Source organism: Sminthopsis crassicaudata, chromosome 2 (assembly GCF_048593235.1).
Source record: "Sminthopsis crassicaudata isolate SCR6 chromosome 2, ASM4859323v1, whole genome shotgun sequence".
Classification (NCBI taxonomy): Eukaryota; Metazoa; Chordata; class Mammalia; order Dasyuromorphia; family Dasyuridae; genus Sminthopsis; species Sminthopsis crassicaudata.
The window spans coordinates 331,101,806-331,128,124 of record NC_133618.1 but is presented as its reverse complement, the minus strand read 5'-3'; the positions used below and the strand labels follow the sequence as shown (position 1 = coordinate 331,128,124).

Here is a 26,319-nt window from a genome sequence, read left to right as displayed (position 1 = left end):
AATCTATATCACAAAAATCTGAGAATATATGTAATAATAATAGCTAAAATTTATATAACACTTATATGTGCTACACACTATGCTTAACATTTTACAATTGTTATTTCATTTGATTTTCACAAGAATCCTGGAAGGTAGAGACTATTATAATTTTTAATTTATAGATGAGAAACTGAGGCAAATGGGCTAAGTGACTTGCTTTAAATCATGTAGCTGATAACATCCGGTGAGGTAAGGGTCTAAAATTGGAGTTAAACTCGTTTTACTGACTCCAGAGTCAGTATTTTGTTCATTGTCATCCAAACTGCCTGCTAATGTTCCACAGCCATGGGCCTTCCAGCTCCACAAAGGAGTAAGAGGGAGGTGTCTTCTCATATCTCTTCTTTGAAGCTTGTTCTTTATCATTTTGCAACATTCACATTCATTTGTTCTGTGGTTGTTGCTCTTTTAATTTACATTATGATAATCATTGTGCATATTGTTTTCTTGGCTTTGTTAACTTCACAAGACATCAGTTCAGATAAGTCTTTCCATGTTTCTCTATATTCATCATATTCATCTTTTCTTATAGTATCATAATATTCCATTAGATTCATTAGATTCATGTTTGTTTAGTCATTCATCAATCTATGGGTCTCCATTGCTGTTAATAATGAATTTTGTATGTATTTATATTACACCTTGAAATAATAAATAATTGATAATTTACAGGCATCACAGTGGAACATTTGAAAGCTAAGTATCTTGAACAGGAAGGAAAACTTCTATAATTTTTTTCATTAGTGTTTAAAGTTATGCAATACTCAATTCAATACTTTAAAGTAAACTTAATGATAAATTCCTAAAAGACTCTTTGGAAGTTTCTTATATACTAATGAGAGACAAAAAGGCACATATTATTGTAAAAGATTTGTTCTTCCAACCACAAACACAAATGGCCAAAATAACATACAGAAAATTATATGATGAGATACTATAGAGCATTCATCTGCTAATAAGTCCTGTTATAACTTACATAGAAAACATCACTGAGATTCAAAGAAACAGATAATAGAACAAATAATGCATTGGGGGAGATTTTCTATTAGGTCAAAGGAAAACAAGAGATTTTTCTAAATTTACCAATTTATGGTATGACATTTGATAACAAAATGCAGGAAGGACAATTGTTATTGTGAGCCACTAAAGGAAAGATGTAGAGAAGATAACTTTTCAACAGTAATTTACTTTTTTAATAACATTGGTTTATGAATAAACTGTTACCACTGATGAAACAATTGCTCTAACACATACATGTTATCTCTTAATGAATTTCAAGATTAATTACATGCACATTTTTCTTTTCCAGAAACAATTGTTGCAAAATTTCTGATCTTTTCTGTGATGACAATTAGTTGTCAGTAGTGTGCCATAGACATTTTTACTAACAGATATTTTTAAAAGAAAACAAATTTGATTTTCTAACAGATATTTTTAAAAGAAAACAAATTTGATTTTTTAAGGTGAAGGTAACATTTTAACAATGAGTAAAAAAGTACAACTTTTTAAAGAAACATGCAGTGGAGAAAACTGATCTTTAGAAATGTTTCCATTGTTATGTAACTTTGTTACAGAAAGCAAACACATACACACCCTCATATCAGTGTGTTTTTAAAAAAAAAAATTGGAAAGAATTTTCTAAACTGTTCAAAATCTTCAAGATGGAATTTTGTTGGGTTTTGAATGTTTTTTTAATGAAAATCTATAACACTTTCTGGTTACTTTGCAAAAACAACTGATTGACAATGGAAATTTTTCTTTAAGTTCAACAAAAATCGTTATATGGTTGGTAGATGAGATTGACAATGACTATCTTGATTTAGTAAGCACAAGCAGTGATGTAGTTCTTCCATTTTAATCTATATTTGACAGCTATTTTCTTCTCCAGCTCATTTTACAGATGAGGAAACTGAATCAAACAGGCTAAATGACTTGTTCAGGGTCACTTAGCTACTATGAGGCTGGATTTGAACTTGGGAAGATGAGTCTTCTTACATAAGACCCAATGTTCTACCAACTATGCCATCTAACTGCCCCACCTTATAATTGGACTATTGCAATAGTCTTCTTTCAGTCAACTGCCTAAATAATTTCCCTAAAGCCAACTACATTAAGTAAGCTCCAGTGCTTCTTGCTTCCATAATTAATGTAAGTCAATAAACATTTATTAAGTGATTACCTTATGCCAGGCACTGGGCTAAATTTTGGATTAAATATACAATGCTCTGGCATTTAAAGCCCTTCACAATCTGGGCCTATTCTATCATTCTACTTTTTTTCCTCTTTATTCACTTCCATGCACTCTGTGAACCAGCTACTCTGGCTTACATTATACTCTTGGCACATGACCCCATGTTTGGAATGTTCTTTACTTCCTGGCTTTTCTGGTTTGGGTTTTTTTTTTTGTTTGTTTTTTTTTGTTTTTTATTGTTGTTTTGAAAAGTTAGTTCAAATCCCTTCTCTACAAGAAATTTTTCTGAATCTTTCCCTCCATACTCCTAGTTCCTTCTGAGATTACATAGCTAGCTAGCTAGTTATCTTTACATTTGTACACACACATACACAAATGTGTACATGCACAAATCTGTGTGTATCTTAGTATGTACATGTTGGATCATTTCAGGAGTGTCTTACTCTTTGTAACCCCATTTGGGATTTTCTTGGCAATACCAGAATAGTTTGTCTTTAACCTTCTCCAGCTCATATTATAACTGAGGCAAACAAGGCTGATTTGCCAGAGTCACACAGTTATTAAGTGTTGGAAGCTGGATTTGAACTCAGGCTCCAATATTACTGGTCTAGTCATTATACCATCTATCTGCCTTTAGTATGCATAATTATTTGTATATTCTCATCTCTATTACAGTGTGAGCTCTGTGAATGAAAGGATAGTGTCTGCCTCTTTTTTATATCCCCAATGCTTAATGCAATGCCTACCACATAGAAGCTACTACTTTTTAGAAGGAATTTCAAGGATTAACTTTTTTTTGGCTGAGGTAATTGGGGTTAAGTGACTTGCCCAGGGTCACACAGGTAGGAAGTGTGAAGGCCACATTTGAACTCAGGTCCTCCTGACTTCGGAGCTGATACTATATCCACTGAGTCATCTAGCTGCCCTAAGGATTAACTTCTGATACTACTTCCCCCATATCAAAACGAGCTGGCAATAGAAGAAAATAAAAGTAGTCAAAGATGATATAATAAGAATAGTTATTAAAGCTCAAAACCCTTTGATGAACAAGTGTTCCCTAGTGCCTCTAGTAAAAATACACATTCTTTTCTTTGGTATTTAAAGCCTTTCACATGTGGGTTCCAACCTCTTTTTCTAGATATTTCACATTATTTCCTCTCACACATGGTGAAGTTCAGTCAAACTGACCTATTTCTTGTTTTCCATACACAATATTTCATCTCCTGATAATTTGCTTTTGTATATTCATGCCTTTTTCATCTCTGTCACATTAGTTTCACTAAGTGTGGTTCGAGTGCTGCTTCCTACAGGAGGTGTGTTCTGGTCTCTCTAGTTGTTAGTGTTCCTCCACTAAAATAAAAAATTTGTTTTGTTTTAACTTTGTACATAATTGTTATTTATTTATATATATGAGTCACTCAGTAAAGTATAAGCTCCTTGAGAGCAGGGCTTGTTTTCATTATTCTCTTTGTGCTTTTGGTACCTCACAAAGTACTTGGCATATATTAGGTACTTAATAAATGTTTGATGAATTGAATAATCTAAATTCTATGTCCAAGGGTTTCTCCATAGCAAGAGTTCATTAACTAATTAGAGGAGAGCTAGACACAAATGAGGACTATTCTTACTTTGGTTTGATAATTTCTCATGTTGTTTTCTCTACCCAAGTATCTTCTTCCCATTTTCCTTTCTCTAGAAATATATTTTGACTCCTTGCTTGTTATCAATGTTTTGTGTCCAGTAGAATATGCTATATTTCATTTTGCTTGAGAGATAAGAAGATTGGAATACAGTTCAATTAGTATTGATGCACCAGCCTCCATTCTGAGATTCTTTTATTCCCTTAGAATCTGGATTGAGTTAGAAGGATTATTTAGAGCCAGAAAGATTTTTATAGGCCATCTAATCCATTTGCTTTACAGAAAAACTCCTGAGGCCCAGAGACATTAAGTGACTTGTCCAAAATCACATAGTTTATTTGTATGAGAAATGGAAATTGAATTTGGGTCCTATAACTCCAAATTCAGGCGACTTCCCACTACATCTTTCTGTGGTTATAGATCTTAGATTAGCCTTGATTTTTTTTTCTTTCAGTAAATTTAAGGTTCTGAACCAAATCTAAGGGCAGCTTAGAGGATGTGATGGATAGTGTGGGTGTCGAAGACTTATTTTCCTGAGTTTAAATCTGGTTTCAGACATTTATTAAGCTGTGTAACATTGGACAAGTCACCTACTCCTGTTTGCCTCAGTTCCTCTTCTGTAAAATAAGTTAGAGAAGAAAATGGCAAACCACTCCTGTATCTTTGCCAAGAAAATCCCCAAAAGGGGTCATGGAGAGTTGAATGTGATGAAACCAACTGAACAAGAATAAAAATGCAGAACCTGAACCTATAGCTATGAACTTATAGATAAAAGCTAATTGATTACAAACCTATTCTACATAAAATCTTGCCTTCTCATGGCAAAATTTTTTGCAGGGCCATGTAAATGTGAAAGGGGCAGTTAGATAATATAGTTGATAGAGGGTTGTCCCTGGAATCTGGAGGACTTGACTTCAAATCTGGCCTGAGACAATAGCTGTGTGATCCTGGGCAAGTCACTTAACTCTAATTGACCTCCCCCCCCAAAAAAAAAATTTAAAAGTGAGAGAATTTGTGGGGAAAGATTGGATTAAATTGAGCATAAATTCAATCTTTATCTACAAAGCAGGTTTGTTTGGTTTTTTTTTTTGTTTTTTGTTTTTTGTTTTTTGTTTTTTTTGGTTTACCTTACTTTCCTCCCTTCCATCTTCTTGTTTAAATATAATTTATGTCATCCATTAGAGCTCTCTCAGTATTTCTCCTGCTGATCACATGTAGATATCTTAACTATGTGAAGGAATTCACCCTACCAGGCAAACATTCTTTCTCAGTATAAATTACTTTCCCCAAGATGCCACCTGGGTAACAGCAGCTTTGCAGAACATACCTTAAAGAGCAAATATCTTCACTTGTTTATATTCGAGGGAACAATTCTCTTAAATTTTGTTGTTGTTGTTATTGTTTTAAAAAACCTGAGACAAGATGCTATTTGGTTCTTGCCATCATTTTCTGTCTCCTTGTCAAAGAAGGGATATTTTAAGCAAGATGAATTGTTATTGAGTTGCTGCTTTCCTGAACCCAGAGCAATCAATCTTGTCTCGAACTCCAGGCCTACCAGTCTGCTTGCTAAGTCTGTTCTTTCTGGGACAGACTTATTTACGGAGTCAAGGCAAGGGTAATTTCACTCCCCCGTCCTTCACTGCCTGTTCCTTTCTCTGCCACTCTTAAAAATAGCACAGGACTCTGACGAAGGCCCAGGGTCCTGTTACCTCCATCATGTACGTTCGATCAGACCTCTCTAGAGTTCTGTTCTTCCTAGGAAGCTTTGGCCACGTTTTTGTTTGAATGGCGTTTGGATGGCCCTTCTCCCCGAGTGAGTAGTGAGTAGCATTAACAAATGTAGCACAGAAGGAAAAATGAAATCATTTTTTACCGGGCCCAGGTTAGTTGGCTAGTTCAGTCAAGAATTCCTCTACCAGAGACAGCTTATTTAGGCCAATCTGTCCCTTTTAAAGAAGCAAAGGAGTCTCATGATTGAAGTAAATCTCTTCCCCTTCCCCTTCCCCTTCCCCGAGGTTATTACAAGGTATCATATGACATGACAACACAGCATAGTATAGCATAGTATAATTCAGGATAGTATTATATAATCCTTAGCATGGTACAATTAGCTTTCTTTCTATATATGCTTCCTTTTCTGACTGAAAAATGTTGAAAGTTGAGTGAGTGACAAACACTGTGATAAAATTGTTGCTGTTTTTAAGAGTCTATATTTACTTCCTTTGATGCTGTCCTGTGTAAAGCACCACAAGAGCATATTGTTTTTAATGAGGTAGATGAGTAATAAGGCAAGCTGTAACAAAAGCCCCATATGATATGAGGGGTAGGGAACAACAGAAAGAACTGAACCCTACTATATGCTACCCCTGGGGTTCTGGATTGTAGATTTGGCACAAAAAGGATTAAACAAAATAATTCTAGAGCAGAGAACCTGGGTTCTGTGAACTTTTTTTTTATGACTGTATTTCAATGTAATTGGTTTCCTTTGTTTATTCTGTATATTTTATTCTGTGCATTCAAAAACATAGTGCTAAGAAGGGATCTGAAGGCTACATAGGATTGCCAAAGAAGTTCATGACACAAAAGATATTAAGACATAAGCTTGACAGCCTAAGGCTTATCTTGTATTCTCACTGTTCCCTCTATAACTAACTATATCTATAAAAATTGGATTAAACAATAACGACGACCACATGGGAATAAGAGCTTTGTCTATGTTAAGGCTAGCTCTGCTAGGGGAATCCCAGAACTTACCTAAGAGGCCAGATAAGGACTAATGGCAATAACAACAGAGGGGGCTGTGACCCCTGCAGATATGAGTTGTGGCCTGAGGAGGGAGTATTGAAAAAGGAGGATAGTCTGAAGTAAATTTATGTGAGATAAAAGTTTGCAGTGCTCTTGTATTTCTAAGAAATAAGGCACTATTACTTCAAGTTACAATGAGATTAAATTGTTATCTGCATTTCTTCTTTAAAAATAAAAATTCACAGAAGTGAATTTTTAAAATATTCTTTGTTAGTCACAGATTTTATTTATGCTTTGTTTCTATTATTATTAACTGAAAGAAGTCTCTTCCAGTATGTTCTAAATAAAAAGCTTATCTCATCTGAATTTTTGTTTTGTTTTGCTGAGATAATTGAGGTTAAGTGACTTGCCCAGGGTCACACAGCTAGGATGTGTTAAGTTTTTGAGACCAAATTTGAACCCGGGTCCTCCTGAATTCAAGGCTGGTGTGCTATCCACTGCACCACCTAGCTGCCCCAGACTACAATAACATTTTAAAGGTCATACAACTAAATAAACAAGTGGCAACAAACCTAGGATTTAGGGCTTCTGAAGCTGCACCTTATATAAAGGACTTGCAGCCACCAATTGTCCAAGTAAACATTGTTCCCTGGCAAAGCATTCTAATGTTGGTGGTAGTTCTTACTTCTTAGACTTGGATATACAGGTGCAGGTCAAGCCAGGTTCTCTGGCTCACTGGATTTCAACAGGAGCCCAATTTTTTTTCCCTATGGCTCCACTTAGCTAAAGAGAGCTGCTCTCCCCCTATCCCCTACATACACCCCACCCCCACTCCCACAAAGGCACAGCCTCATCAGTATCTATAACAAGAGAATCTTTTTAGCAGGATATCTGAGTGAACTTTCTCCAGAATGAGTTGCCACAAGCTCGGAAGCTTTGGATTCAGCCCTAAGTTGGCTTTTTCCACTTCCATTTTCCCCATTTTTTTCCATTTTTCTTTTCAAACTACAGTCAGCCTATTCCCCAGTTTCCTCCCTCCCCTGTCTTTCGGTCTTCCCTTTCTCCCCCCCCCCCAACCCTCATTGCGTCCTGGCCTCAATTTGGTGGGCAGATGCTTCTCAGCGCAGTTGCCTCTGCAGCCTCTGGAGCCCGACCCCAACGAGCAGTCTGTCTCGAGCACAGGAAGGGGGGTGGGGAGCTCTGCAACTGCAGCTGACGTCTCCACCTGCTGGCTGCCCTGACTCTTACTGCATACAGCTCTCCTTGTCCCTTCTACTGCCACTGCCACTGTTGCCGCCGTCATTGTTACTTTGCTGCTGCTGCTGCTGCTGCAATATTTCATAACGTATGATCCAGGAACCTCAGGTGGAAAGCATGCTCAAGCAGATGTCACAGTGTGCTGCTCTTACAAGGATCTGTTTCTGTCAGAGGCTCCGAATAAGTTTCCCCTGAGAAAAAGTCTGAAGGGGTGGGAGCTAACCCTTCAATACATGTTGCTCTCCCTCCAGGGGCCCTTTCATGAGGACTGAGGCAGGAGCTGCTGCTGAGAGCCTCCCAACATGACATCCGCCACTGAGTTTGACAACGTGGGCATCCAACAGTACAGCAGGATCAACGCCCGCTGGGATTCCCCAGACAATGAGTTGGACAATGACAATAGCTCCGCCAGGCTCTTTGAGAGGTCTCGGATCAAGGCCCTAGCAGGTACTCTTCTGAATGGTGAAGGGAGGAGTCTGGGTGGGGAAAATCTTCCTCTGTACCCTTCTTTCCAAAACAAGACCATCTGTATTCCCAAGACTTTGAGCATGAATATGGCAGGGAGAATGTTGGGAATGCTGATGCCTCTGATGGGAGGTTGCCCATAGGGGATTCAGTCTTCCATATGTGCTCTGAGCTTGTTCAATAGTAGTGGCAACAGCCAGTGTTCACACCTGTGCTTTGCTTCATTCATATTTCATCCTATGAAAAAGGAAGGGGTAGTTGTGTGTGTGTGTGTGTGTGTGTGTGTGTGTGTGTGTGTGCACTGTACATAGCAACTTGAAGTGGCCATCCTAAGTGACCTGTAGCCAAATTCAAGAGTCAAAGAAAACTCAGCCAAAGAAAACTGAATGAAATAATCAGTGTATTAAGGATGGATAATTATATCATCATATCTCCTTTCTCCTTTGCCTTCCTCCCATTTGGAGGATTGTCCAGGAGCTGTAACTCCTCAAAGGTATGGGATGATCATACCTATCTAGGGTACTACAAGAAAAGAGTATAAGTGTGAAACTGAGAACAGTCTCCCTTCTCAGGACTCCAAAGAGGAGGAGGGGAAGGTTTTCTGAGGTAAACTCTTGGATTTCACTTATTTTCACCTACTAAATTTGTAATGGGGTTTGTGGGGATTGTTGGTTTTTTTTTGTTTGTTTGTTTGTTTGTTTTGCTATCAGCTCATTTTTAAAAATCCTAAATCTCCAATATAGTTTCTTTTCTTTCTTACTGAAATATCATTCTCACTTACTGGGATATCATTTTTGTTGTCTGATCCTTACTGTGATGGATCTCCATTATTAAGTCCTGCCCCAGAATAACCTGGCTCCTTGGACATTTTGAAGGAGTTTTGATCATCATTCCTTTTGCCTGAATCATGTTTGGTTTTAGTAAACCTCAGCATAAAAAGCATGTATTTTTCCTTTTATTTCCCTATTTATTTCTCCTTTCCTTGGTGGAAAGCTTTGCTGTTAATAAGGTACAAATCTGCTAGTTCTATAGTAGGTATTCCTTACTCTTTCCAGGGATTCTCAATGAAGCCTTCACGAATTTTGGGGGATATTATTTTGATAAACATATTTCAACACAATTCATTCCCTTTTGTAATTTTATATATTTGTTTTATTCATTTAAAAACATTCTGAGAAGGATGTCCATAGGCTTCACCAGAGTGTTAAAGAGGTACATGCCAAATAAGTGCTTAAAAATTCTCATTTTATATGCTTTTTTGAAGGATATTGTTCAAAGGATGTGTAAACCTTAAAACATCGTGTCAATGTAAGTTTATTGAGTGAACTTATTCCCTTTTCTGCTCTCTTTTAGGAGACTCCTTTAAAACAAACTTTTTGGTTCTTGGCAGATCTGAGGCTTTTGATGCTAATCTTGTCCTATATTTTATCTATGTATTAGAAAGTATCTAAAGATATTTCTTTTGCACACAACATTATCTCTGCTTCTGCTCTCGTGTGTGTGTGTGTGTGTGTGTGTGTGTGTGTGTGTGTGTGTGTGTGTGTAAAACACAATAGTATAAGAATAGCTTCTGTCTCATTCTGTGTCTCGAGTTGACTACTTGAGGAATTTTCATCCTGTTTTTGTTCTTCCTTCTCCTTTTCCCTCTATAATGTAGGATCATAGAAGGGAACTCTAAGGTAATTTAGCCCTATTCCCCTAATTTTATTGTGGAGGAAATTGTGGCCCAGTATTGTTGTGTCTTCTTCAAGTTCTCACAGGTAAAAAGCATCAGAGCAAGAATTTTTAACCTAGGTCCTCTGATTCCAAATCTAGTATTTTAAAAATTACATTTCTTTTAGTGGGAGAGATAATAACACCAATTTGTTTGCATTTGTAATTCATCCTTTAGCCAGTACCAAAACATAGGACTATTTTGACTTTATTATTCTGTCTCTTAGTTCTGTATGTTAGCTGGGCTATAGTATAGTATATATGTATGAGTTATTCCTTTTATGGTAGAACTTGCTCAGGATGCACATGAAAATTAGATCTTCCTTTCTCTGTTTCTGAAATGATAGACCCCTAAGAAAATACCTTTATCATATATCATTCCTCTGTTTTTGAGTTTCTTTCAAACTGTTTGGCTTTTGACTTTAGAAGTAACTTAGACATAGATTAGGTTGGTGCTGATCTCATTATTGCAAAGCCAGGATTGTTGTTATTGTTTGTCCTTTGTTCTTGAATAGGACCATAACATCAGGAAGGTGTACAATATATTGGAATCAAACACTAGACTCCAGGAGAGTAGAGGAAAGAGCTCTCACTAATGATGTCATAGTCTTCACTTGGGTGACTCACCACCAAAGAGTTTGTAGGTCATTCTCAAATACTCAGATAAGCTTATGATCTCATCTATGTGGGTACTTCTTCTATTGATGTAGGTGAGATGCAGTTCTTCTGAAACTGTCCATCCAGTGTAACCATCAACATAACATTCTTTATATTAGGATATATAGCCAGAGAATTTTTTTTAAATCTCAAGATCAATGTTTTTTGACATAAAAGAGACATTATTTTCTCTATTAAAACAAGAAGCTAAATTTGTACTGAAGTAGTAGTAGTTATAGCAGTAGAAACAGTCAAGAAAGACTTATGTTTAAATTTAACCTCAGCCAATTCCACCTATTAAGTCTCAGTTTCCTCATTTGTAAAATCAAGGGGTAGAACTTAATGGAATCCAAAATCCCTTCCATTTTTCAGTCTAGGTTCTACTGATCCTTTCTTACTATAATTTCAATACAAGAGATCCCATCAATGTTCTGGGGACTTTCCCTGATTTCTTTGGACAATGCAAGGATACCAGTGAAATACATCAGTCATTCATTACTCTAACCACATGACTGATTTTTTTAAATCATAGGTTTGATGACAGCATTTAGAAATAAAAATAATAGCTAATACTTGTACAGTGCTCTAAGGCTTGCAAAATACTTGACTAGGTCTCTTTTATTCTTCACAAGTCTGGGAGCTTAGATATTACAGATATAATTCTGGTTATACAGCTTTTGCTCAAAAGAGCTTAAAGTGACTTGCCCTGGAGACAGTGGTAATAAATATTAGAGGTGAAATTTGAACTCAGGTTGCTCTTGACTTCAGGACTTATACTCTTTCTATCATACTACAGTACTTCTTTTGACTGGACAGAATGGGAAGCCACCAAGTTGTGGAGATTCTTGACTATTTCCAACAATATGATGAGCCTAATTAATAATTAGGAGAAGTGAATCTTCCAACTGACATTTTAACAATTATGCTCTGTTCTTGGAGTGTCTGTCTTGAATGACCTGTAACCAAAGTCAAGACTCAGTTCAATGAATGAGCACTGAATCAAGTTATATTCAATCAATCAATAAACATTTATTAATGGCAGGCAGTAGGCTAAGGGTTACAGTTAGTATGACTTACCCTCAAGGATTTTTGTATGTTGGAAAGTGGGGCTGGTTAGGAGGATATCATATGTTACTCTATCCCCTTGTTGGGTATTTGCTCCTCTATCTCCATTGCTTTTCCCAAGCCCTCCTTAGAAATCTGTTTGAAGACTGACATTTCCTAAGAGCCTTCAGAGCATTTAGAATTCCTATATAGAATCCTAAATTACAGCAATAACTCTTTTCAATTTTGATACCTCTTATCACTCTCTAGAGATGCCCTTTGTAAATAACTTTGGGCAAGGGTATCCCATAAGTCCTATATATGATGCTGCTACAGCTGCTGCTGCCGCTGTGTTTTGTAACTATAAATATTTGGGATGGGGGCATTGGCCTGTACTGAGAGGCCTTGGCATTTCTTTTCTTTTCTTCTTCTTTTTATTTGGTGTGGGGAAGTAATCAGAGTTAATGGACTTGCTCAGTGTTTCATAGTTAGTAAGTATCTGAGATATTTCAGTTCTTCTGAATCCAGGGTGGATGCTAATTTTTTTTTTTTTTTTTTTTTTTTTTTTTGGTGAGGAGGCTTCCTTAGACTTTAATTTTTTTTAATTAAAGTTTTTTATTTTCAAAATATATGCATGGATAATTTTTCATCATTAACCCTTGCAAAACCTTGTGTTCCAATTTCCCCCCTTCCCCCACCCTCTCCCCTGATGACAAGTAATCCAATATATGTTAAACATGGTAGAAATATATGTTAAATCCAATGTATGCATACATATTTATACAATTATCTTGCTGCACAAGAAAAATCAAATAAAACAGGAAAAAATGAGAAAGAAAATAAAATGCAAGCAAACAACTACAAAAAAGAGTGAAAATGCTGTGTTGTAAATCACACTCAGTTCCCACAGTCCTCTCTCTGGATATAGATGCTCTTTTCATTACAAGATCATTGTTGAAGAGAGCCATGTCCATCAGAACTGATTATCATATAATTTTGTTTCTGTGTATAATGATCTCCTGGTTATGTGTATTTCACCTACCATCAATTCATGTAAGTCTCTCCAGAGAGCATCATCCTGCTGATCGTTTCTTACAGAATAATAATATTCTATAACATTCATATACCATAACTTATTCTACCATTCTCCAACTGATGGGCATCCATTCAGTTTCCAGTTTCTCGCTACTACGAAAAGGGTTGCCACAAACATTTTTGTACATGTGGGTCCCTTTCCTTCTTTTAAGATCTCTTTGGAATATAATCCCGGTAGAAATACTGCTGGATCAAAGGGTATGCAGAGTTTGGTAACTCTTTCAGCATAGTTGCAAATAGGCTCTTTTAAAAAAAATTTCCGACTTAATAGTGTTTTATTTTTTCCAGTTACATATAAAGATAGTTTTCAAGATTTATTTTTATTAGATTTTGAATTCCAAATTTTTCTTCCTCCCCTTTCCTAAGACAGCAAACAATCTGATATATGTTATACATTTAATCATGTTAAACATATTCCCACAGTAGTCATATTGTGAAAGAATCAGAAAAACAGGAAAAAAGCATGAAAAACAAACCAAAAAAAAAAAAAAGAGTATGCTTTGATTTGCATTCAGACTACATAGTTCTTTCTCTGAATGTGGAAAGCATTTTCCATCATGAATCTTTGGAATTGTCTTTGATCATTGTATTGCTGAAAAGAGCTAAATCTATCATAGTTCATCATGTACAATATTGCTGTTAGTGTTTGCAATGATCTCCTGGTTCTTTTCACTTCACTCAGCATCAGTTCATATAAGTTTTTCCAGATTTTATTGAAATCTACCTGTTCATCAGTTCTTATAGCACAATTCCATTACATTCATGTACTACAATTTGTTCAACCATTCCCTAATTGATGGGCATCCCCTCAATTTCCAAATTTTTGCCATCTCAAAAAGAACTGCTTATAAATATTTTTGTACATTTAGATCCTTTCCCTTTTTTTAATGATCTCTTTGGGACACCAACCCAGTAATAGTATTCAGTTTTATAATCCTTTGGGTATATTTCCAAATTGCTATCTAGAATAGTTGGATCAGTTCACAACTCCACCAACAATACGTTAGTGTTCCAGTTTTCCCACATCTTCTCAACTTTATCATTTTCCTTTTTTTTGTCATATTAGCCAATCTAGTATGTATGTGTGGTACCTCAGAGTTGTTTTGATTCACATTTTTCTTATAAATTTAGATTTAAAGCATTTTTATATGATTATAAATAACCTTTATTTCTTCATCTGAAAACTGCCTGTTCATATCCTTTGACCATTTAATAATTGGGGAATAACTTGTGCTATTACAATTTGACTTAATTGAGAATTGAGATCTTTATCAGAAACATTGGCTGTAAAAATTGTTTCCCATCTTCATTGGTTTTGTTTGTACAAAAACTTTTAATTTAATATAATCAAAATTATCCTCATTTCCTAATTTTCTCTATTATTTGTGCATAAATTCTTCTCTTCTTCATAGATCTGAAAGGCAAACTATCTCTTGCTCTCCTAATTTGCTTATAGTGTCACCCTCTAAGTCTAAATCATGTACCTATTTTGACATCATCTGAGATATTAAATGCCTAGTTTCTGCCATTCTGTTTTCCAAGTATCTCAGCAGTTTTTGTGTGCTGGAATCTTTAGCTTTATCAAACAGCAAATTATTAGTCATTTGCTCCTATGTCTTATGTACCTAACCTATTCTATTGATCCACTACTCTATTTCTTAGTCAATACCAAATAGTTTTGATGATTTCTGTTTTATGATATAATTTTAAATATGGTATGGCTAAGCCTTCTTCCTTTGCATTTTTTTTATTAATTCCCTTAATATGTAATTAATTCCCTTGATATATTTGACCTTTTGTTCTTCTAGGTGAATTTTACTGTTTTTTTTCTAGCTCTATAAGCTAATTTTGGTAGTTTGATTGGTAACTTAAGCAAATTAAGTAAGTAAGTAAGTAAATTAACTTATGTAGAATTGTTATTTTTATTATATTAGTATGTTTATACATTTCTAATTATTTAGATCTGACTTTATTTGTATGAAAAATATTTTGGAATTGTGTTCATATAGTTCCTGGGTTTGTCTTCAGAGGTAAACTCCCATGTGTTTTATATTGTCTACAGTTATTTAAATGGAATTTCTCTTTCTATTTCTTGCTGCTAGGCTTTGTGGGTAATATATAGAAATGCTAATGATTTATGAGGGTTTATTTTATATCTTGAAATTTTGCTAAAGTTGTTAATTATTTCAAGTAGCTCTCAGTTGAATCTCTGGAATTCTCTTAAGTATATCATCATATCATCTGCAAAGAGTGATAGCATTGTTTCTTCATTGTTAATTCTAATTCCTTCAATTTCTTTTTTTTTTTTTCCTTCTTGCTAAAGGTAACATTTCTAGTACAGTATTAAATAATAGTAGTGATAATGGGCATCCTTGTTTTACTCCTTATTTAACATGGGAAAGCTTCTAGTTTATCCCCATTACAGATAATGTTTACTGATGGTTTTAGATAGATGATACTTAATTGTTTCATTGAAAACTCCCTTTATCCCTATTGATGGGATTATTGCCCCCCAGCCCAGCCCAAACGTGCTCTCACTCCTGAGCCCCACAAAAATCATTAATGATGGGTCTCACTAGAACAATGAATAGGCCAGCATATTCTATGACCATATCACCAGGTAACCACAGGACTGTTACCAAAAAACACAGAAATAAAGCAATAAGAAAGTACCACCAACAGGATGCAGAACAGAATACTGGATTGTAAACCTCAATAAATATTTCCCCCCACATGATGCCTGTGCAATTCTCCCTTCTTTGCTGTCCTTGGATGAACCTAAGCTTGGATGAACCTAAAATATTATTACCATTAATTAATACACTCCTCTTCCCCAGTGGGCTTTTCTGCATGCATTCTAGGTAATCACATATACAGTTCCCTCAATGCTTTAAGACCTCCCCATATTAACAAACTCCTCTTGGGAACCTCACAATTTATATATCTTGTGATGTAATAATCATAATTTACTGTATAATCCTTGTTTTTTGCTTTTCTGGGCTGCTGACTTCTTCAGGGAGGTTGGCCTGCACACTTAGTATATAAGTCTTGTGTTGTAGATTATCTGAACCTGAATTCTTTCAGAGGCAACACCACGATATACATACCTGAAACGCTCTCTAGTGTTTTATAGGAATGGGTGCTGAATTTTATCAAAAGCTTTTTCTACATCTACATTTCTACATATGATTTCTATTAACTTTGTTATTGATATGGTCAGCTATGTTAATAGTTCTTCTGATATTGAATTAATCCTGTATTCCTGGTATAAATCCCATCTGATCATAGTATATCTTCATGATAAATCACTGTAATATCTCTGCTAAAATTTTATTTAAAATTTTTGCATCAATACTCATTAGGTAAATTGTTCTATAATTTTCTTTCTCTGTTTTGGCTCTTCTGGTTTAGATATCAACATTTGTTATAAAAGGAATTTGCCTCTTTTCCCAAATAGTTTATAGAATACTGGAATTAATTGTTCTTTAAATTTTTAGTAGAATTTATTTGTAAATCTATCTGGCCCTGGAGATTTTTTTTTTCTTAGGGAGTACGTTGTTAGCTTGTTCAGTTTCTTTTTCTAAAATGAGGTTATTTAAGTATCCTCTTCTGTTAATCTGAGTAATTTTTTTGGTAAATATTCATCCATTTCATTTAGATTATCAGATTTATTGGCATATATTTAGGCAATTTAATTGATTTAAATCAATTGATTTGATTTCCTCTTCATTAGTGGCAAATTTCCTCTTTTCATCTTTGATACTAGTATAAATAGGTTTTCTTTTTTTTTAATCAAATTAACCAAAATCTATAAGCATTGAGTAGTTGTATCTTTTCTGTTCTTCTTGGACTGTTGTCTCTGCATAGGAGAAGAAAAAAAAAAAAAAGATACTGATTCCTCAATTTTCCCAAAGAGACTCTAGACAATCTTTGGGGGCAGTAATCTTGCTGACATTCTCTCCAGAAGCCCTGCTTATTTAAATATTCTCATTCTCTTTCTCTCTCTTTTACATATATATCTTTCTCCTTCCTTCCTCCTCCCTTTTCTCCCTTCCTCTTTCCCTCTCTCCTTTTAGTTAGAATGTAGAAAGGATATAAAATACTTAATGTCAGGAAGAATTTGCCCATTCACATTGCTTGTTCTTTATTTGCTCCTCCCCAATTTCTCTATCTACAATGTACCTTCTAGTGACCCTGAAAAAGAGAAGATGAAACTGGGAGGAACATATCTAACTCCCTCAAGAGAGACATGGGCCATCTGAAAAAAAAAAGGGGGGGGGGGAACTCTTAAGAATGGAATGGTAACTTGGTAACTTGAGGCACAGAAGAATATATATCTCCATGGCCCTTCTGTGTCTCTGAGGTATGGTAGAACAGCAAGTTTATGATTGGAGTATGGTCCAAAGGATGCAGCTAGTGCTGGTGGATTGAATCACATGGTTCCAGCATTCCATTCCATCATCTAATTCCTTGACTTCTACCACACATAGAGCCTGCTGCAAATAGTCAATTTATACATATCCTAATTCTTCAGTAGTCAAGCCTGTAAATATTCTTGCCCTATCCTGATTCCTCAGTAGTCTAGTCTATAGTATTCTTGCCCTCTTAATACTCCTGGACCCCTTTGGAGTTCCCTTAGAGGAGATTTTTGGCTGCTCCCACCAAACAGTAATAAGTTCTGACTCTGGAAGACTTTCTGTCAAGAGACTGAATAATTTTTTGCAGTTATTTTTATAATAGCTTTTTATTTTTTCAAATACATGCAAAGATAGTTTTCAACATTTACCTTTACAAAAGCTTGTGTTCCAAATTTTTCTCCCTCCCTTCCTTTCCTTTTCTCCAAACAGCAATCCACTATAGGTTAACATGTGTAATTCTACTAAAAATATCTCCATATTCAGTATCAAATCAAAAAAGGGGAAAAAAAAAACAAGAAAGAAAATAACTCGCAAACACCATCAGGAAAAGGTGGAAATAGTATCCTTAGATACACATTCAGTCTTCATAGTTTTTTCTATCACAAGTCTATTGGAATTGCCTTGAATCACCTCATTGTTGCTTGACATAATCTTGTTGCTGTGTACAATGTTCTCTTGGTTCTACTCACTTCACTTAGCATCAATTCATGTAAGTCCCTGCAGGCTTTTCTGATATCAGCCTGCTCATCATTTTTAAGGAACAATAATATTCTATTACAAAAAAAGACCAATGGATGATTTCAGAGAGGCCTGGAGAAACTTACATGAACTGATGCTGAATGAAATGAGCAAGAAGACAATATGATGATCAATTCTGATAGACATGGCTCTCTTCAACAATGAGATGATTCAAACCAGTTTAATTGTCTAGTAATGAAGAGAGCCATCTATACCCAGAGTAAAGACTATGGAAGCTGAGTGTGGACCACAACTTAGCATTTTCACTTTTTCTGTTATTGTTTGCTTGCATTTTTTTGTTTTCCTTCTCAGATTTTTTTTTCTTTCTAGATCCAATTTTTCTTGTGCAGCAAGATAACTATAGATATGTATATGTATATATATATACATATATATATATACAGATTGGATTTTATATATATATATATATATATATATATATATATATATATATATGTATATTGGATTTAACATATTTGACATGTATTGGACTACCTGCCATTTGGGGAGGGGGAGTGGGAGAAGGAGGGGAAAATTTGGAACAGAAGGTTTTGCAAGGGTTGGTGTTGAAAAAAATTACCCATGCATATGTTTTGTAAATAAAAAGATATAATAATAAAATAGTTTTTAAAATATTCTGTTACAGAAACTAAATAATTTTACAAGGGGTACTGAATCAGAAAAACTGGAAAAAGGGTCAGTAGTTATTTAAACTGCCAAATTCTAGAGAAGCTAAATTACTGTCAATCATAGAATCTTGTGTTAATGGTAGAAAAGCAATTTGCATAGTCACCTGTGAGAGTTTTTAAAAAAAAGTATTGAAAGAGAGTTTAATTGTTTTGCCAGAACTATGTTTTCATTGTTGTAGGATTGGCATTGGACTTGTGATTACATTGCTTTCAAAGACAAAAACTCCCCTTAGCACCTTCTATTATTTGTTGAGGCTAAGGAAATTTTTGGAGTGGAATCTGCCTCTAAGTTCTTCATATGATAGCTGTAGAGAGTTGCTGAAAGCCACGAGATGTTTTAAGTCACTTGGCCAAGATCACACAGGCATCATGTCAGAGTCAGGACTTTGGAACGAGGTCTTCCTGACCAAGCTCCTTCTCCTGCAATTGTTGAAATGGACTAATTTTCTTCAGCTAGTAAGAAATTGAGTCTTTTATATGTAGATTATAAATGTAGTAGAAAATGGGTCTAAATTTTAAAAAAACAATACTAACTAAAACAAAGCAAGAATTAAGTTATGATTGAAATAGAACAAGAATTAGGTCATCATCCTCCCTCTGCCACTTCACTGTGACCAGCCATCTTTCAGATTTTGTCCTCCTCAGGTAGATCTACCTTACAAGACATCCTAACCTAACCTATTTCGACAGTATCCTATCCTATTGCCTCTCAACATGGGTAAAAAAGCTATGCTTTTTTTTAATTTCTGAAAATCTTTGCTTGAAAACACTTTGCAAGGGAGTAATCAATTGCTTTCAAACTGAGATGACTATGATGTACCATTATATGCATATTCTATTAAATATTAACATATTGAAGTTAATAATAAGACTTGGCTCTCTCTCCTCATTATGAAGGCTGAATGACTTGCTTTAATGGATACTGCCTTCTTTAGGAAATACCTATTAATTTTTAGGCCATTCATTTCCATGGGCATACTTATATGCTAGCACTAGCTACACTTGCTATTGCTTAGCTTTCCCAGTTACCCTGACTTCTACATTCTGTTCTGCAAAAAGAGGACCAAGGGTATTGTTCCTTGAATATCTGAAGTAATTTTTCATTTTTTTAATGGAGAAGCTAAAAAAAGGCTTGTAGAAAGGAGAGTGACTCAAGCTCAAGTCAGGAAGCTTGGATGGAAACAACTGAATTTGAGAAAGCCTTATAGTCTGTATTTCTATATTTTTCCATACAGCATTGACTCCAGCATAGCCAAGGAATAGGGAGCATTACAAAAAGTGTCTAAAAGGGCCCCAGAAGTCACTTTATCTCTTTAAAAATCTTGCTCAAAATCCACTTTCTCCAAGAAGCTTTCTCTGATTTAAAAAAGGATTCCCAATTGAGTATCATTATTTCCTCCCTACTTATGTACTCATTTGAGGAATCCCCTTATAGATGGGCAGAGTATTCTGAATAAAAGCAAGTGGGTAGGTTCTATTTCCCAATAAGATTATAAGTTTTAAAGGTTCATAGATGAGAACTTAAAAGGACTTCCGTGATCTAGTCCTATCCCTACATTTTACGGATAAGGAAACTGAAATTCAGAAAGGTAAGTATTCCTTTTTACTCCTTAGTCACAAAATGGCAGAACAAGGATTTCAACCCAGATCTTATAATTCCAAATTGACTTTTTTCCACTCTACCATAGGGAGATCTTTGGTTCCAATACCTCAGAGAACCCTGTGCAAATATTTGTTTGAGTAACTGATCAGAAAACGTCTCTTGAAATAAATCAAAAGAAGCAAGTACCTCACAGAATAAGAATAAGTCCCTCCTGGTACTATTGGATGTTATAAATTCTACTAGGCTTTAACAGTTTGAAAGGCTTAAAACTATTCTTTGTGAGAAGGGTAACAGTTGAAGATATTTCTGTCAATTGTGCCTTTGTGTGAATAAGTTTTTATTCCATTCCTGAAAATGGTTTGGATATGAGAAGGTGAGGATCCTTTGTATCAATGGGAATATATAAGGGACTCATGGGAGGTAAGGGAAAAAGACACAAAACTAAGAAGCTGAGATGAGAAGGGCAAATACTTATGAACTTCAAAATTTTCCATAGGGCAAATCTTAAACATGATTGCTGACAGGTGGGAGATTTCTATTTTTAGTTGACTATGGAAGTTGACTTATAGATTAAGATGTGGAGAAAGAACTGCTTTTAGGTATCTCTTATACTGTTAGATTAAACTATTATTTATCTCCTGTTTTGTTTTGGTATTTAATTTTCCTTGATTTTTTTTATTTTGTATGCCAAAGTAGATAATGAGCTCCTCTTCCATTATCTGAAGCACCCAGCACAGTTACTACTGTTCATTAAGCTCCTCCCAACTAGGCACTTTGCTCAGTGATGAGGATTCAGAGACAAAAATGAAACATTCTCTGCCCTGAAGAAGCATACTCTTCAACTGGGGAGACATCCATTTTTACATATGTTATATGTAAAATAAATACAATGTTATTTGACAAATGAAGGAGAAGGACTAGCAGCATGAGGATCAAGAAAGGCTTCATGTAGAAGATGGCATTTAAGCTTGAAGGAAATAAAGGATTCCAGTTGGTAGAGATGAAGAAGGAGTACCTTCTAAAAATGGGGGACTGCCAGTACAAAGACACAGAGACTTGAGATGGAAATGTCAGATATTTGGGATAGTAAAGAGATTAATCTGTTTGGACCATGGACTAAAAATGGGAATAATATCTACCAATGTCAGAAAAGAAGGTTGAATTTAGATTATAGAGAATCTTAGCAGAGACTTGAATTTACATTGTATATTGGATTTTTTTTTAATAGGAGAGTACTTTAGTTACCTCGGCAAGAAAAACTGTGTGGAAGGATTGTAATAGGGAGAGTTGAGGCAGGTGAACATTTAGGCTATTAGTAGTCTAGGTAAGAGGTGATGGGGCCCTGAACTAACAGTAGTGAACATTTGAGCAGAGAAAAAGGTAAAAATGTAAAATATGTTGTGGAGAGAAAATAGTAATAAGCTTTGTCAGTGATTTGGATACGCAAGATGTTGGTGAATCTGAGCTAAGGGAAAGCCAAGTTTTCAAATCTGGGAGAGTAAAAGGGTGATGGTATTCTCAGCAGAAATAGGGAAGTTTTTAGAAAAGCAAAAAAAACCATCAACTTTCCCTTGGACCTGTTGAATTTGAGATGCTTGTAGGATATCCAATTGAATATATGAAATTGGAGCTCAAGAGAGAGACTGGGACTGGATATATAAAACTGGAAGTCATTTGCATAGAGATGATAATTAAACCCATGGGAGCTGATAAAGTTACCAAGTGAAAGAGGAAAGAGACAAGAAATAGCAAAGAGGATGTCAGACCCCAGGCAGAGCTCTGAGATGCTTTCACAATTAAGAGATAGGATCTGAATGATGAGCTCACAAGGTAGACTAAGAAGGAATGATCACATAGGTAGGAGGAAAACCCATGGTGTACAACAGTATTATTGAACTGCCTTTTTGATGTTAAGTCAAATCTTTAAAGGGAAGATGAAGAAGAGTTGTTGCTTGGGCCAATGCACAAGCACAAATGATAGCTATGTGAAAAAGGAAGGGAAATTTTAAAAATTCTTTGGTTGGGCTAGAAAAAAAATGATGATCATAGGCTGGTAGAGAGTAAAAATGAGTTAAAAAACTAAATATAGAATTAGTTTGTAAGGAATAGTGAAGTCAATGACATTATTAGCAATAGAAAAGGGAAAAAAATAGCCTTTGTTTTTAGGGCACAATCATATAGGCTAAGTCCTACTTTCCAGAATTCGTTTCCTTCTAGTAGTCACTGGTATGATTTAGTCTCAGGAAAAGAAGATATCATTTCCTGGACCTTCACCTAAGCTGATCCTCCTTGTAGGATCGCTCAGTAGAGAAGCCAGAGGATTATATGTCACAGTAGCACAGGCCAGGACCCACTGAATGCAAGCCCAGGTGTGCTGCTGCAGCTGTTGCCATCATTACCCTCTTTTTTTTAGTCTCTCCCATGAGTACATCCTGTGTACAAGTACAGAGCCTCAGGCTTTCATTTGGCATTGCTTCATCAGCTGAGAATTCCACTTGAAAGCTTTAGAATGGGCTCTGGAACAAATATGCTGAGTGAGCTGCAAAGCTCCACCAGAGAGAAGGAGCTAATGGAAATTAATCCCTATTCCTGGACCTTTCCTTCTGTATGACAGTTAGCCTCTGGGGATTTCTGCTTCTCCTCCCTGACTTAACTGCTTTTCTTTTAAAAGAACTGGGGTGAAATTATTCAGAATCCCCAGTATTTTGAAATATTTTCTGGCAATTAAGAAATGTTCATTAATAGATCTCATTGTTTGGGAATTATTTCTATAGTTGCAGATCAATGGTCCTAAAGTTTTTTTGGTTTTAGGACCCCTGTACACACTCTTAAGAAGTGTTGAGAAGCCCAAAAAACTTACTTTTATGGGTTATATCTCTTAGTATTTACAGTATTTGAAATAAAGATTGATGAATTTTTAATATATTCGTTCATTTAAAAATAACAACAGATCTATTGCATGTAAAAATAAATAACACTTTTTTTGGGGAAAAAATAACTCCTTTTTCCAAAGCAGAAAACATTTGATGAGAATACTGGCATTTATTTACATAATTTTGCAAATCTTTTTAATGTCTGGCTTAGTAGAAGGCAGCTGAATTCTCATATCAACTTTTGCCTGCAATCTGTTGTGATATATTGTTTTGATTGAAATATATGAAGATCTGTCTTCACCCACATATATAGTAGGAAAAGGAGTATTTTAATGGGCAAATATTAGATTATTATTAATATGAAAATAATTCAGTCATTATGGACCTCATGAAAGCATCCCAGGAACTCCTGGGAGGGGGAGGTCTTTAAAACACACCTGAGGACCTCTGGTGTATATCACTGCCCTACCATCCTTTCATCTCCTATATCACTCTTGTCCATGTCCTCCATAGGGAGATTCTTAAGGCCTGGAATCAGGACACTACTATTTTCAACCATAAAAAGAATTCATTCATCTGTTGAAGATAATACTGATCAGAAGGCAATTTGAGATACTTAAAACTTAGATCATGTCTAAATTACTTAAAACTTAGATCACCTCTAAATTATTTTAACCAGTGGCTGAAGATTAAGTCTAGGTTCCTAAATTAAAATTTTATAAAAAATTTCCTTATTCTCTATTGTGAAATAAACAAAACCTCTTGCGATTCACTGTTAGGCAGGCGTCCCTCACTATGGGAAAGGAGCTGGCTGTGACTCTTTCCTCTAACATTTGGTTATTCTCCTTAATCTTTTCAAAGTTGAACTGTGGAGCAACTAGTGAATCTATTTGGGGGAAGCAATCTCTTAGGAAAAGTTGAGTAGTTTTATTGAGCTTCAACACCCCCTCTTACATAAAAGCACCATATTTTTTAGCAAGTTACCAAAGACACTAACATACTAGGATAACAGAAAACCTAGAAGAATCCAGTGTATTTTGCAAAAAGTAACAGTCTTAGCTGAAATTCACTTGGGGCTACAGAATTTAAGCCAACATATTAGCTAATGTGTCTCTTTTGTGGATATTTAAGGTTAATATAGTCAATCCCATTTCTCCTTTTTCTACCTCATGCTTAGAATGAGAAGGTGTAAGTATCAAGCACCCAACTAACTGAGAGTAGAAGGAAGCAAGCTCATTATTGGGAGCCAGCAGAGACATCTGAGTCATGCCCTTGAAGTGGTTCTGGCATGGCCACTTCAGAGAAACAGCTCTGCAACAATTGTGACCCTCCTGAGGTCATTTCCCAGTGGACCAAGCCACACTTGTCACGTCTTTTGGAGGCCTGAGTCATCAAAACCATTTACACAGAAGTCAGTTGTCACAGACTATTTACAAATTTAAGCAGGGTGTTTTTTTTCCTCTCTTTTGTTCTCTTATCCCTTTTCCTTTTCCAGCTCTTTTCTTTGTCTTTTCCACTTATCTTCTTTCATTCCCCTTTCCCTCTTCCTCTCCTTATCATCCTTTTTTCTTTCCCTCTTCCATTCTCCTTTATCATTTATCAATCATTTAAGGATATATTTATCTGCTTCATTCTTTGTCAGAATCCATACACCACTGCATAAAATCACATCTTTGTCCTAAGGGATTTCTTCTCATCTCCTTCCCTAACTTGGTCCTACTCCGTGGTATATCTTAGAGAATAAATCCATAGTTGCCAAAGAATGAACAGAGTTGAGAAATTATAGATTAAAAAACTACTCCCTGCCCAAGGAAATAATTTTCTTTATGAGCAAGAGAACCAATTTAATTCTTTGCAATATATAATCCAGCACCAATAAGAGATAAAGCTTCTTTTACTCTTTACCTCACTCTGACTCTTAGTTGTTAGCTTTTTAAAAATTAGTACAGTCAATTTCTTGTATAATGAGAGTTTTGTGCTTAGTGAATTCTTAGGATAAAAGAAATCTAAAGGGAACAGAGCATTTGGAGACTTAAGGTGGCTGTTCACTTTGGTGCAGCATTTCTGAGCGTTGGTGGCCAACATGTACAGACTCAAAAGCAACTGAGTAGTTGGAATGCTGTCTGTGATATGGTACACAGGAACCACTATTGTGTGGTCAAGAAACTAAATAGCTTCACTATCTTGGCACTAAAGACACATGAGCCTCTGTTTGCTAAAAGTGTGACCTGGATTATGGTTGTCAAATATTCTCATGTAGGTGCAAGACATGGCACAAACCTCCTTTGCCTGGTCCAATTAATCCTCAACAGCTTTATGATACCTTCTCTTGAGATTTTTCTCTTTTTGTAGATGAGCGGGAAGTTGTTCAGAAGAAGACTTTCACAAAATGGGTAAATTCACACCTAGCACGTGTATCCTGTCGTATTGCTGACCTCTACAAGGATCTGCGGGATGGAAGGATGCTCATCAAACTTCTGGAAGTCCTCTCAGGAGAGATGCTGGTAAAGCTTCTCAGATTTGCCACATTTTTCTTTTATCAGGTTGTTAATATAATAGGATTGACCTTTTTTTCCCCTCAAAGAGGGTTAGGTTAATGGGCTTTCTGAAGTCATGACACCAAGAAACTCATCCATCTCTTTCCTGGAAATTACTCAAACCAAAGCAAAAAGGCAAATCTTATTCAAGGAAGAGTCCTAACTAATTTCTCCCATTATATTTGGAAATATTTAATATACTCAATGAGTCTCTTAATCTTATCCTCATAGAGGAAACTAGGTGATTCAGTGGATAGAATGGTAGACTTGAAATCAAGAAGATCTGAGTTCAGATTTTGCTCCAGATACTTAGTACCTGTATGACCCTGGATAAATTACTTAAATTCCCAGTCCCAATTTCTATTTCTATAAAATGAGGATAGTAATGATACCTATTCCCAGGGATATTATGAGGATAAAATTAATTAATCCATGTAAAACATTTTGCTATCTTTCAAATATTAAAAACTGGTTCCTTTTATGACTACCCAGCCCTCTCCTCTCTCATCTTCCTCTTCTAGTAACTTTAATAGGAAAAAATGCCAGATTATAGACATTTTAAGCTGACTATTTTTTTTTACTTAAGAGCTGGCCAGGATATTTTGCTTCCTGATT

General features: G+C 35.5%; 1 protein-coding gene across 4 annotated transcripts in view; it reads left to right on the top strand.

Moving 5' to 3' along the window:
• The window catches only part of SPTB (spectrin beta, erythrocytic), a 168,600-nt gene that overhangs the window by 47,635 nt on the left and 94,646 nt on the right, over positions 1 to 26,319 (top strand). For all 4 annotated transcript variants that reach the window (XM_074290370.1, XM_074290372.1, XM_074290373.1 and 1 more), the window contains exons 2-3: positions 8,124 to 8,319; positions 25,520 to 25,671. In XM_074290370.1, coding sequence (XP_074146471.1) covers positions 8,175 to 8,319; positions 25,520 to 25,671 — 297 coding nt within the window. In that variant the 5' untranslated portion in view covers positions 8,124 to 8,174. The remainder of the gene's footprint in view (positions 1 to 8,123; positions 8,320 to 25,519; positions 25,672 to 26,319) is intronic.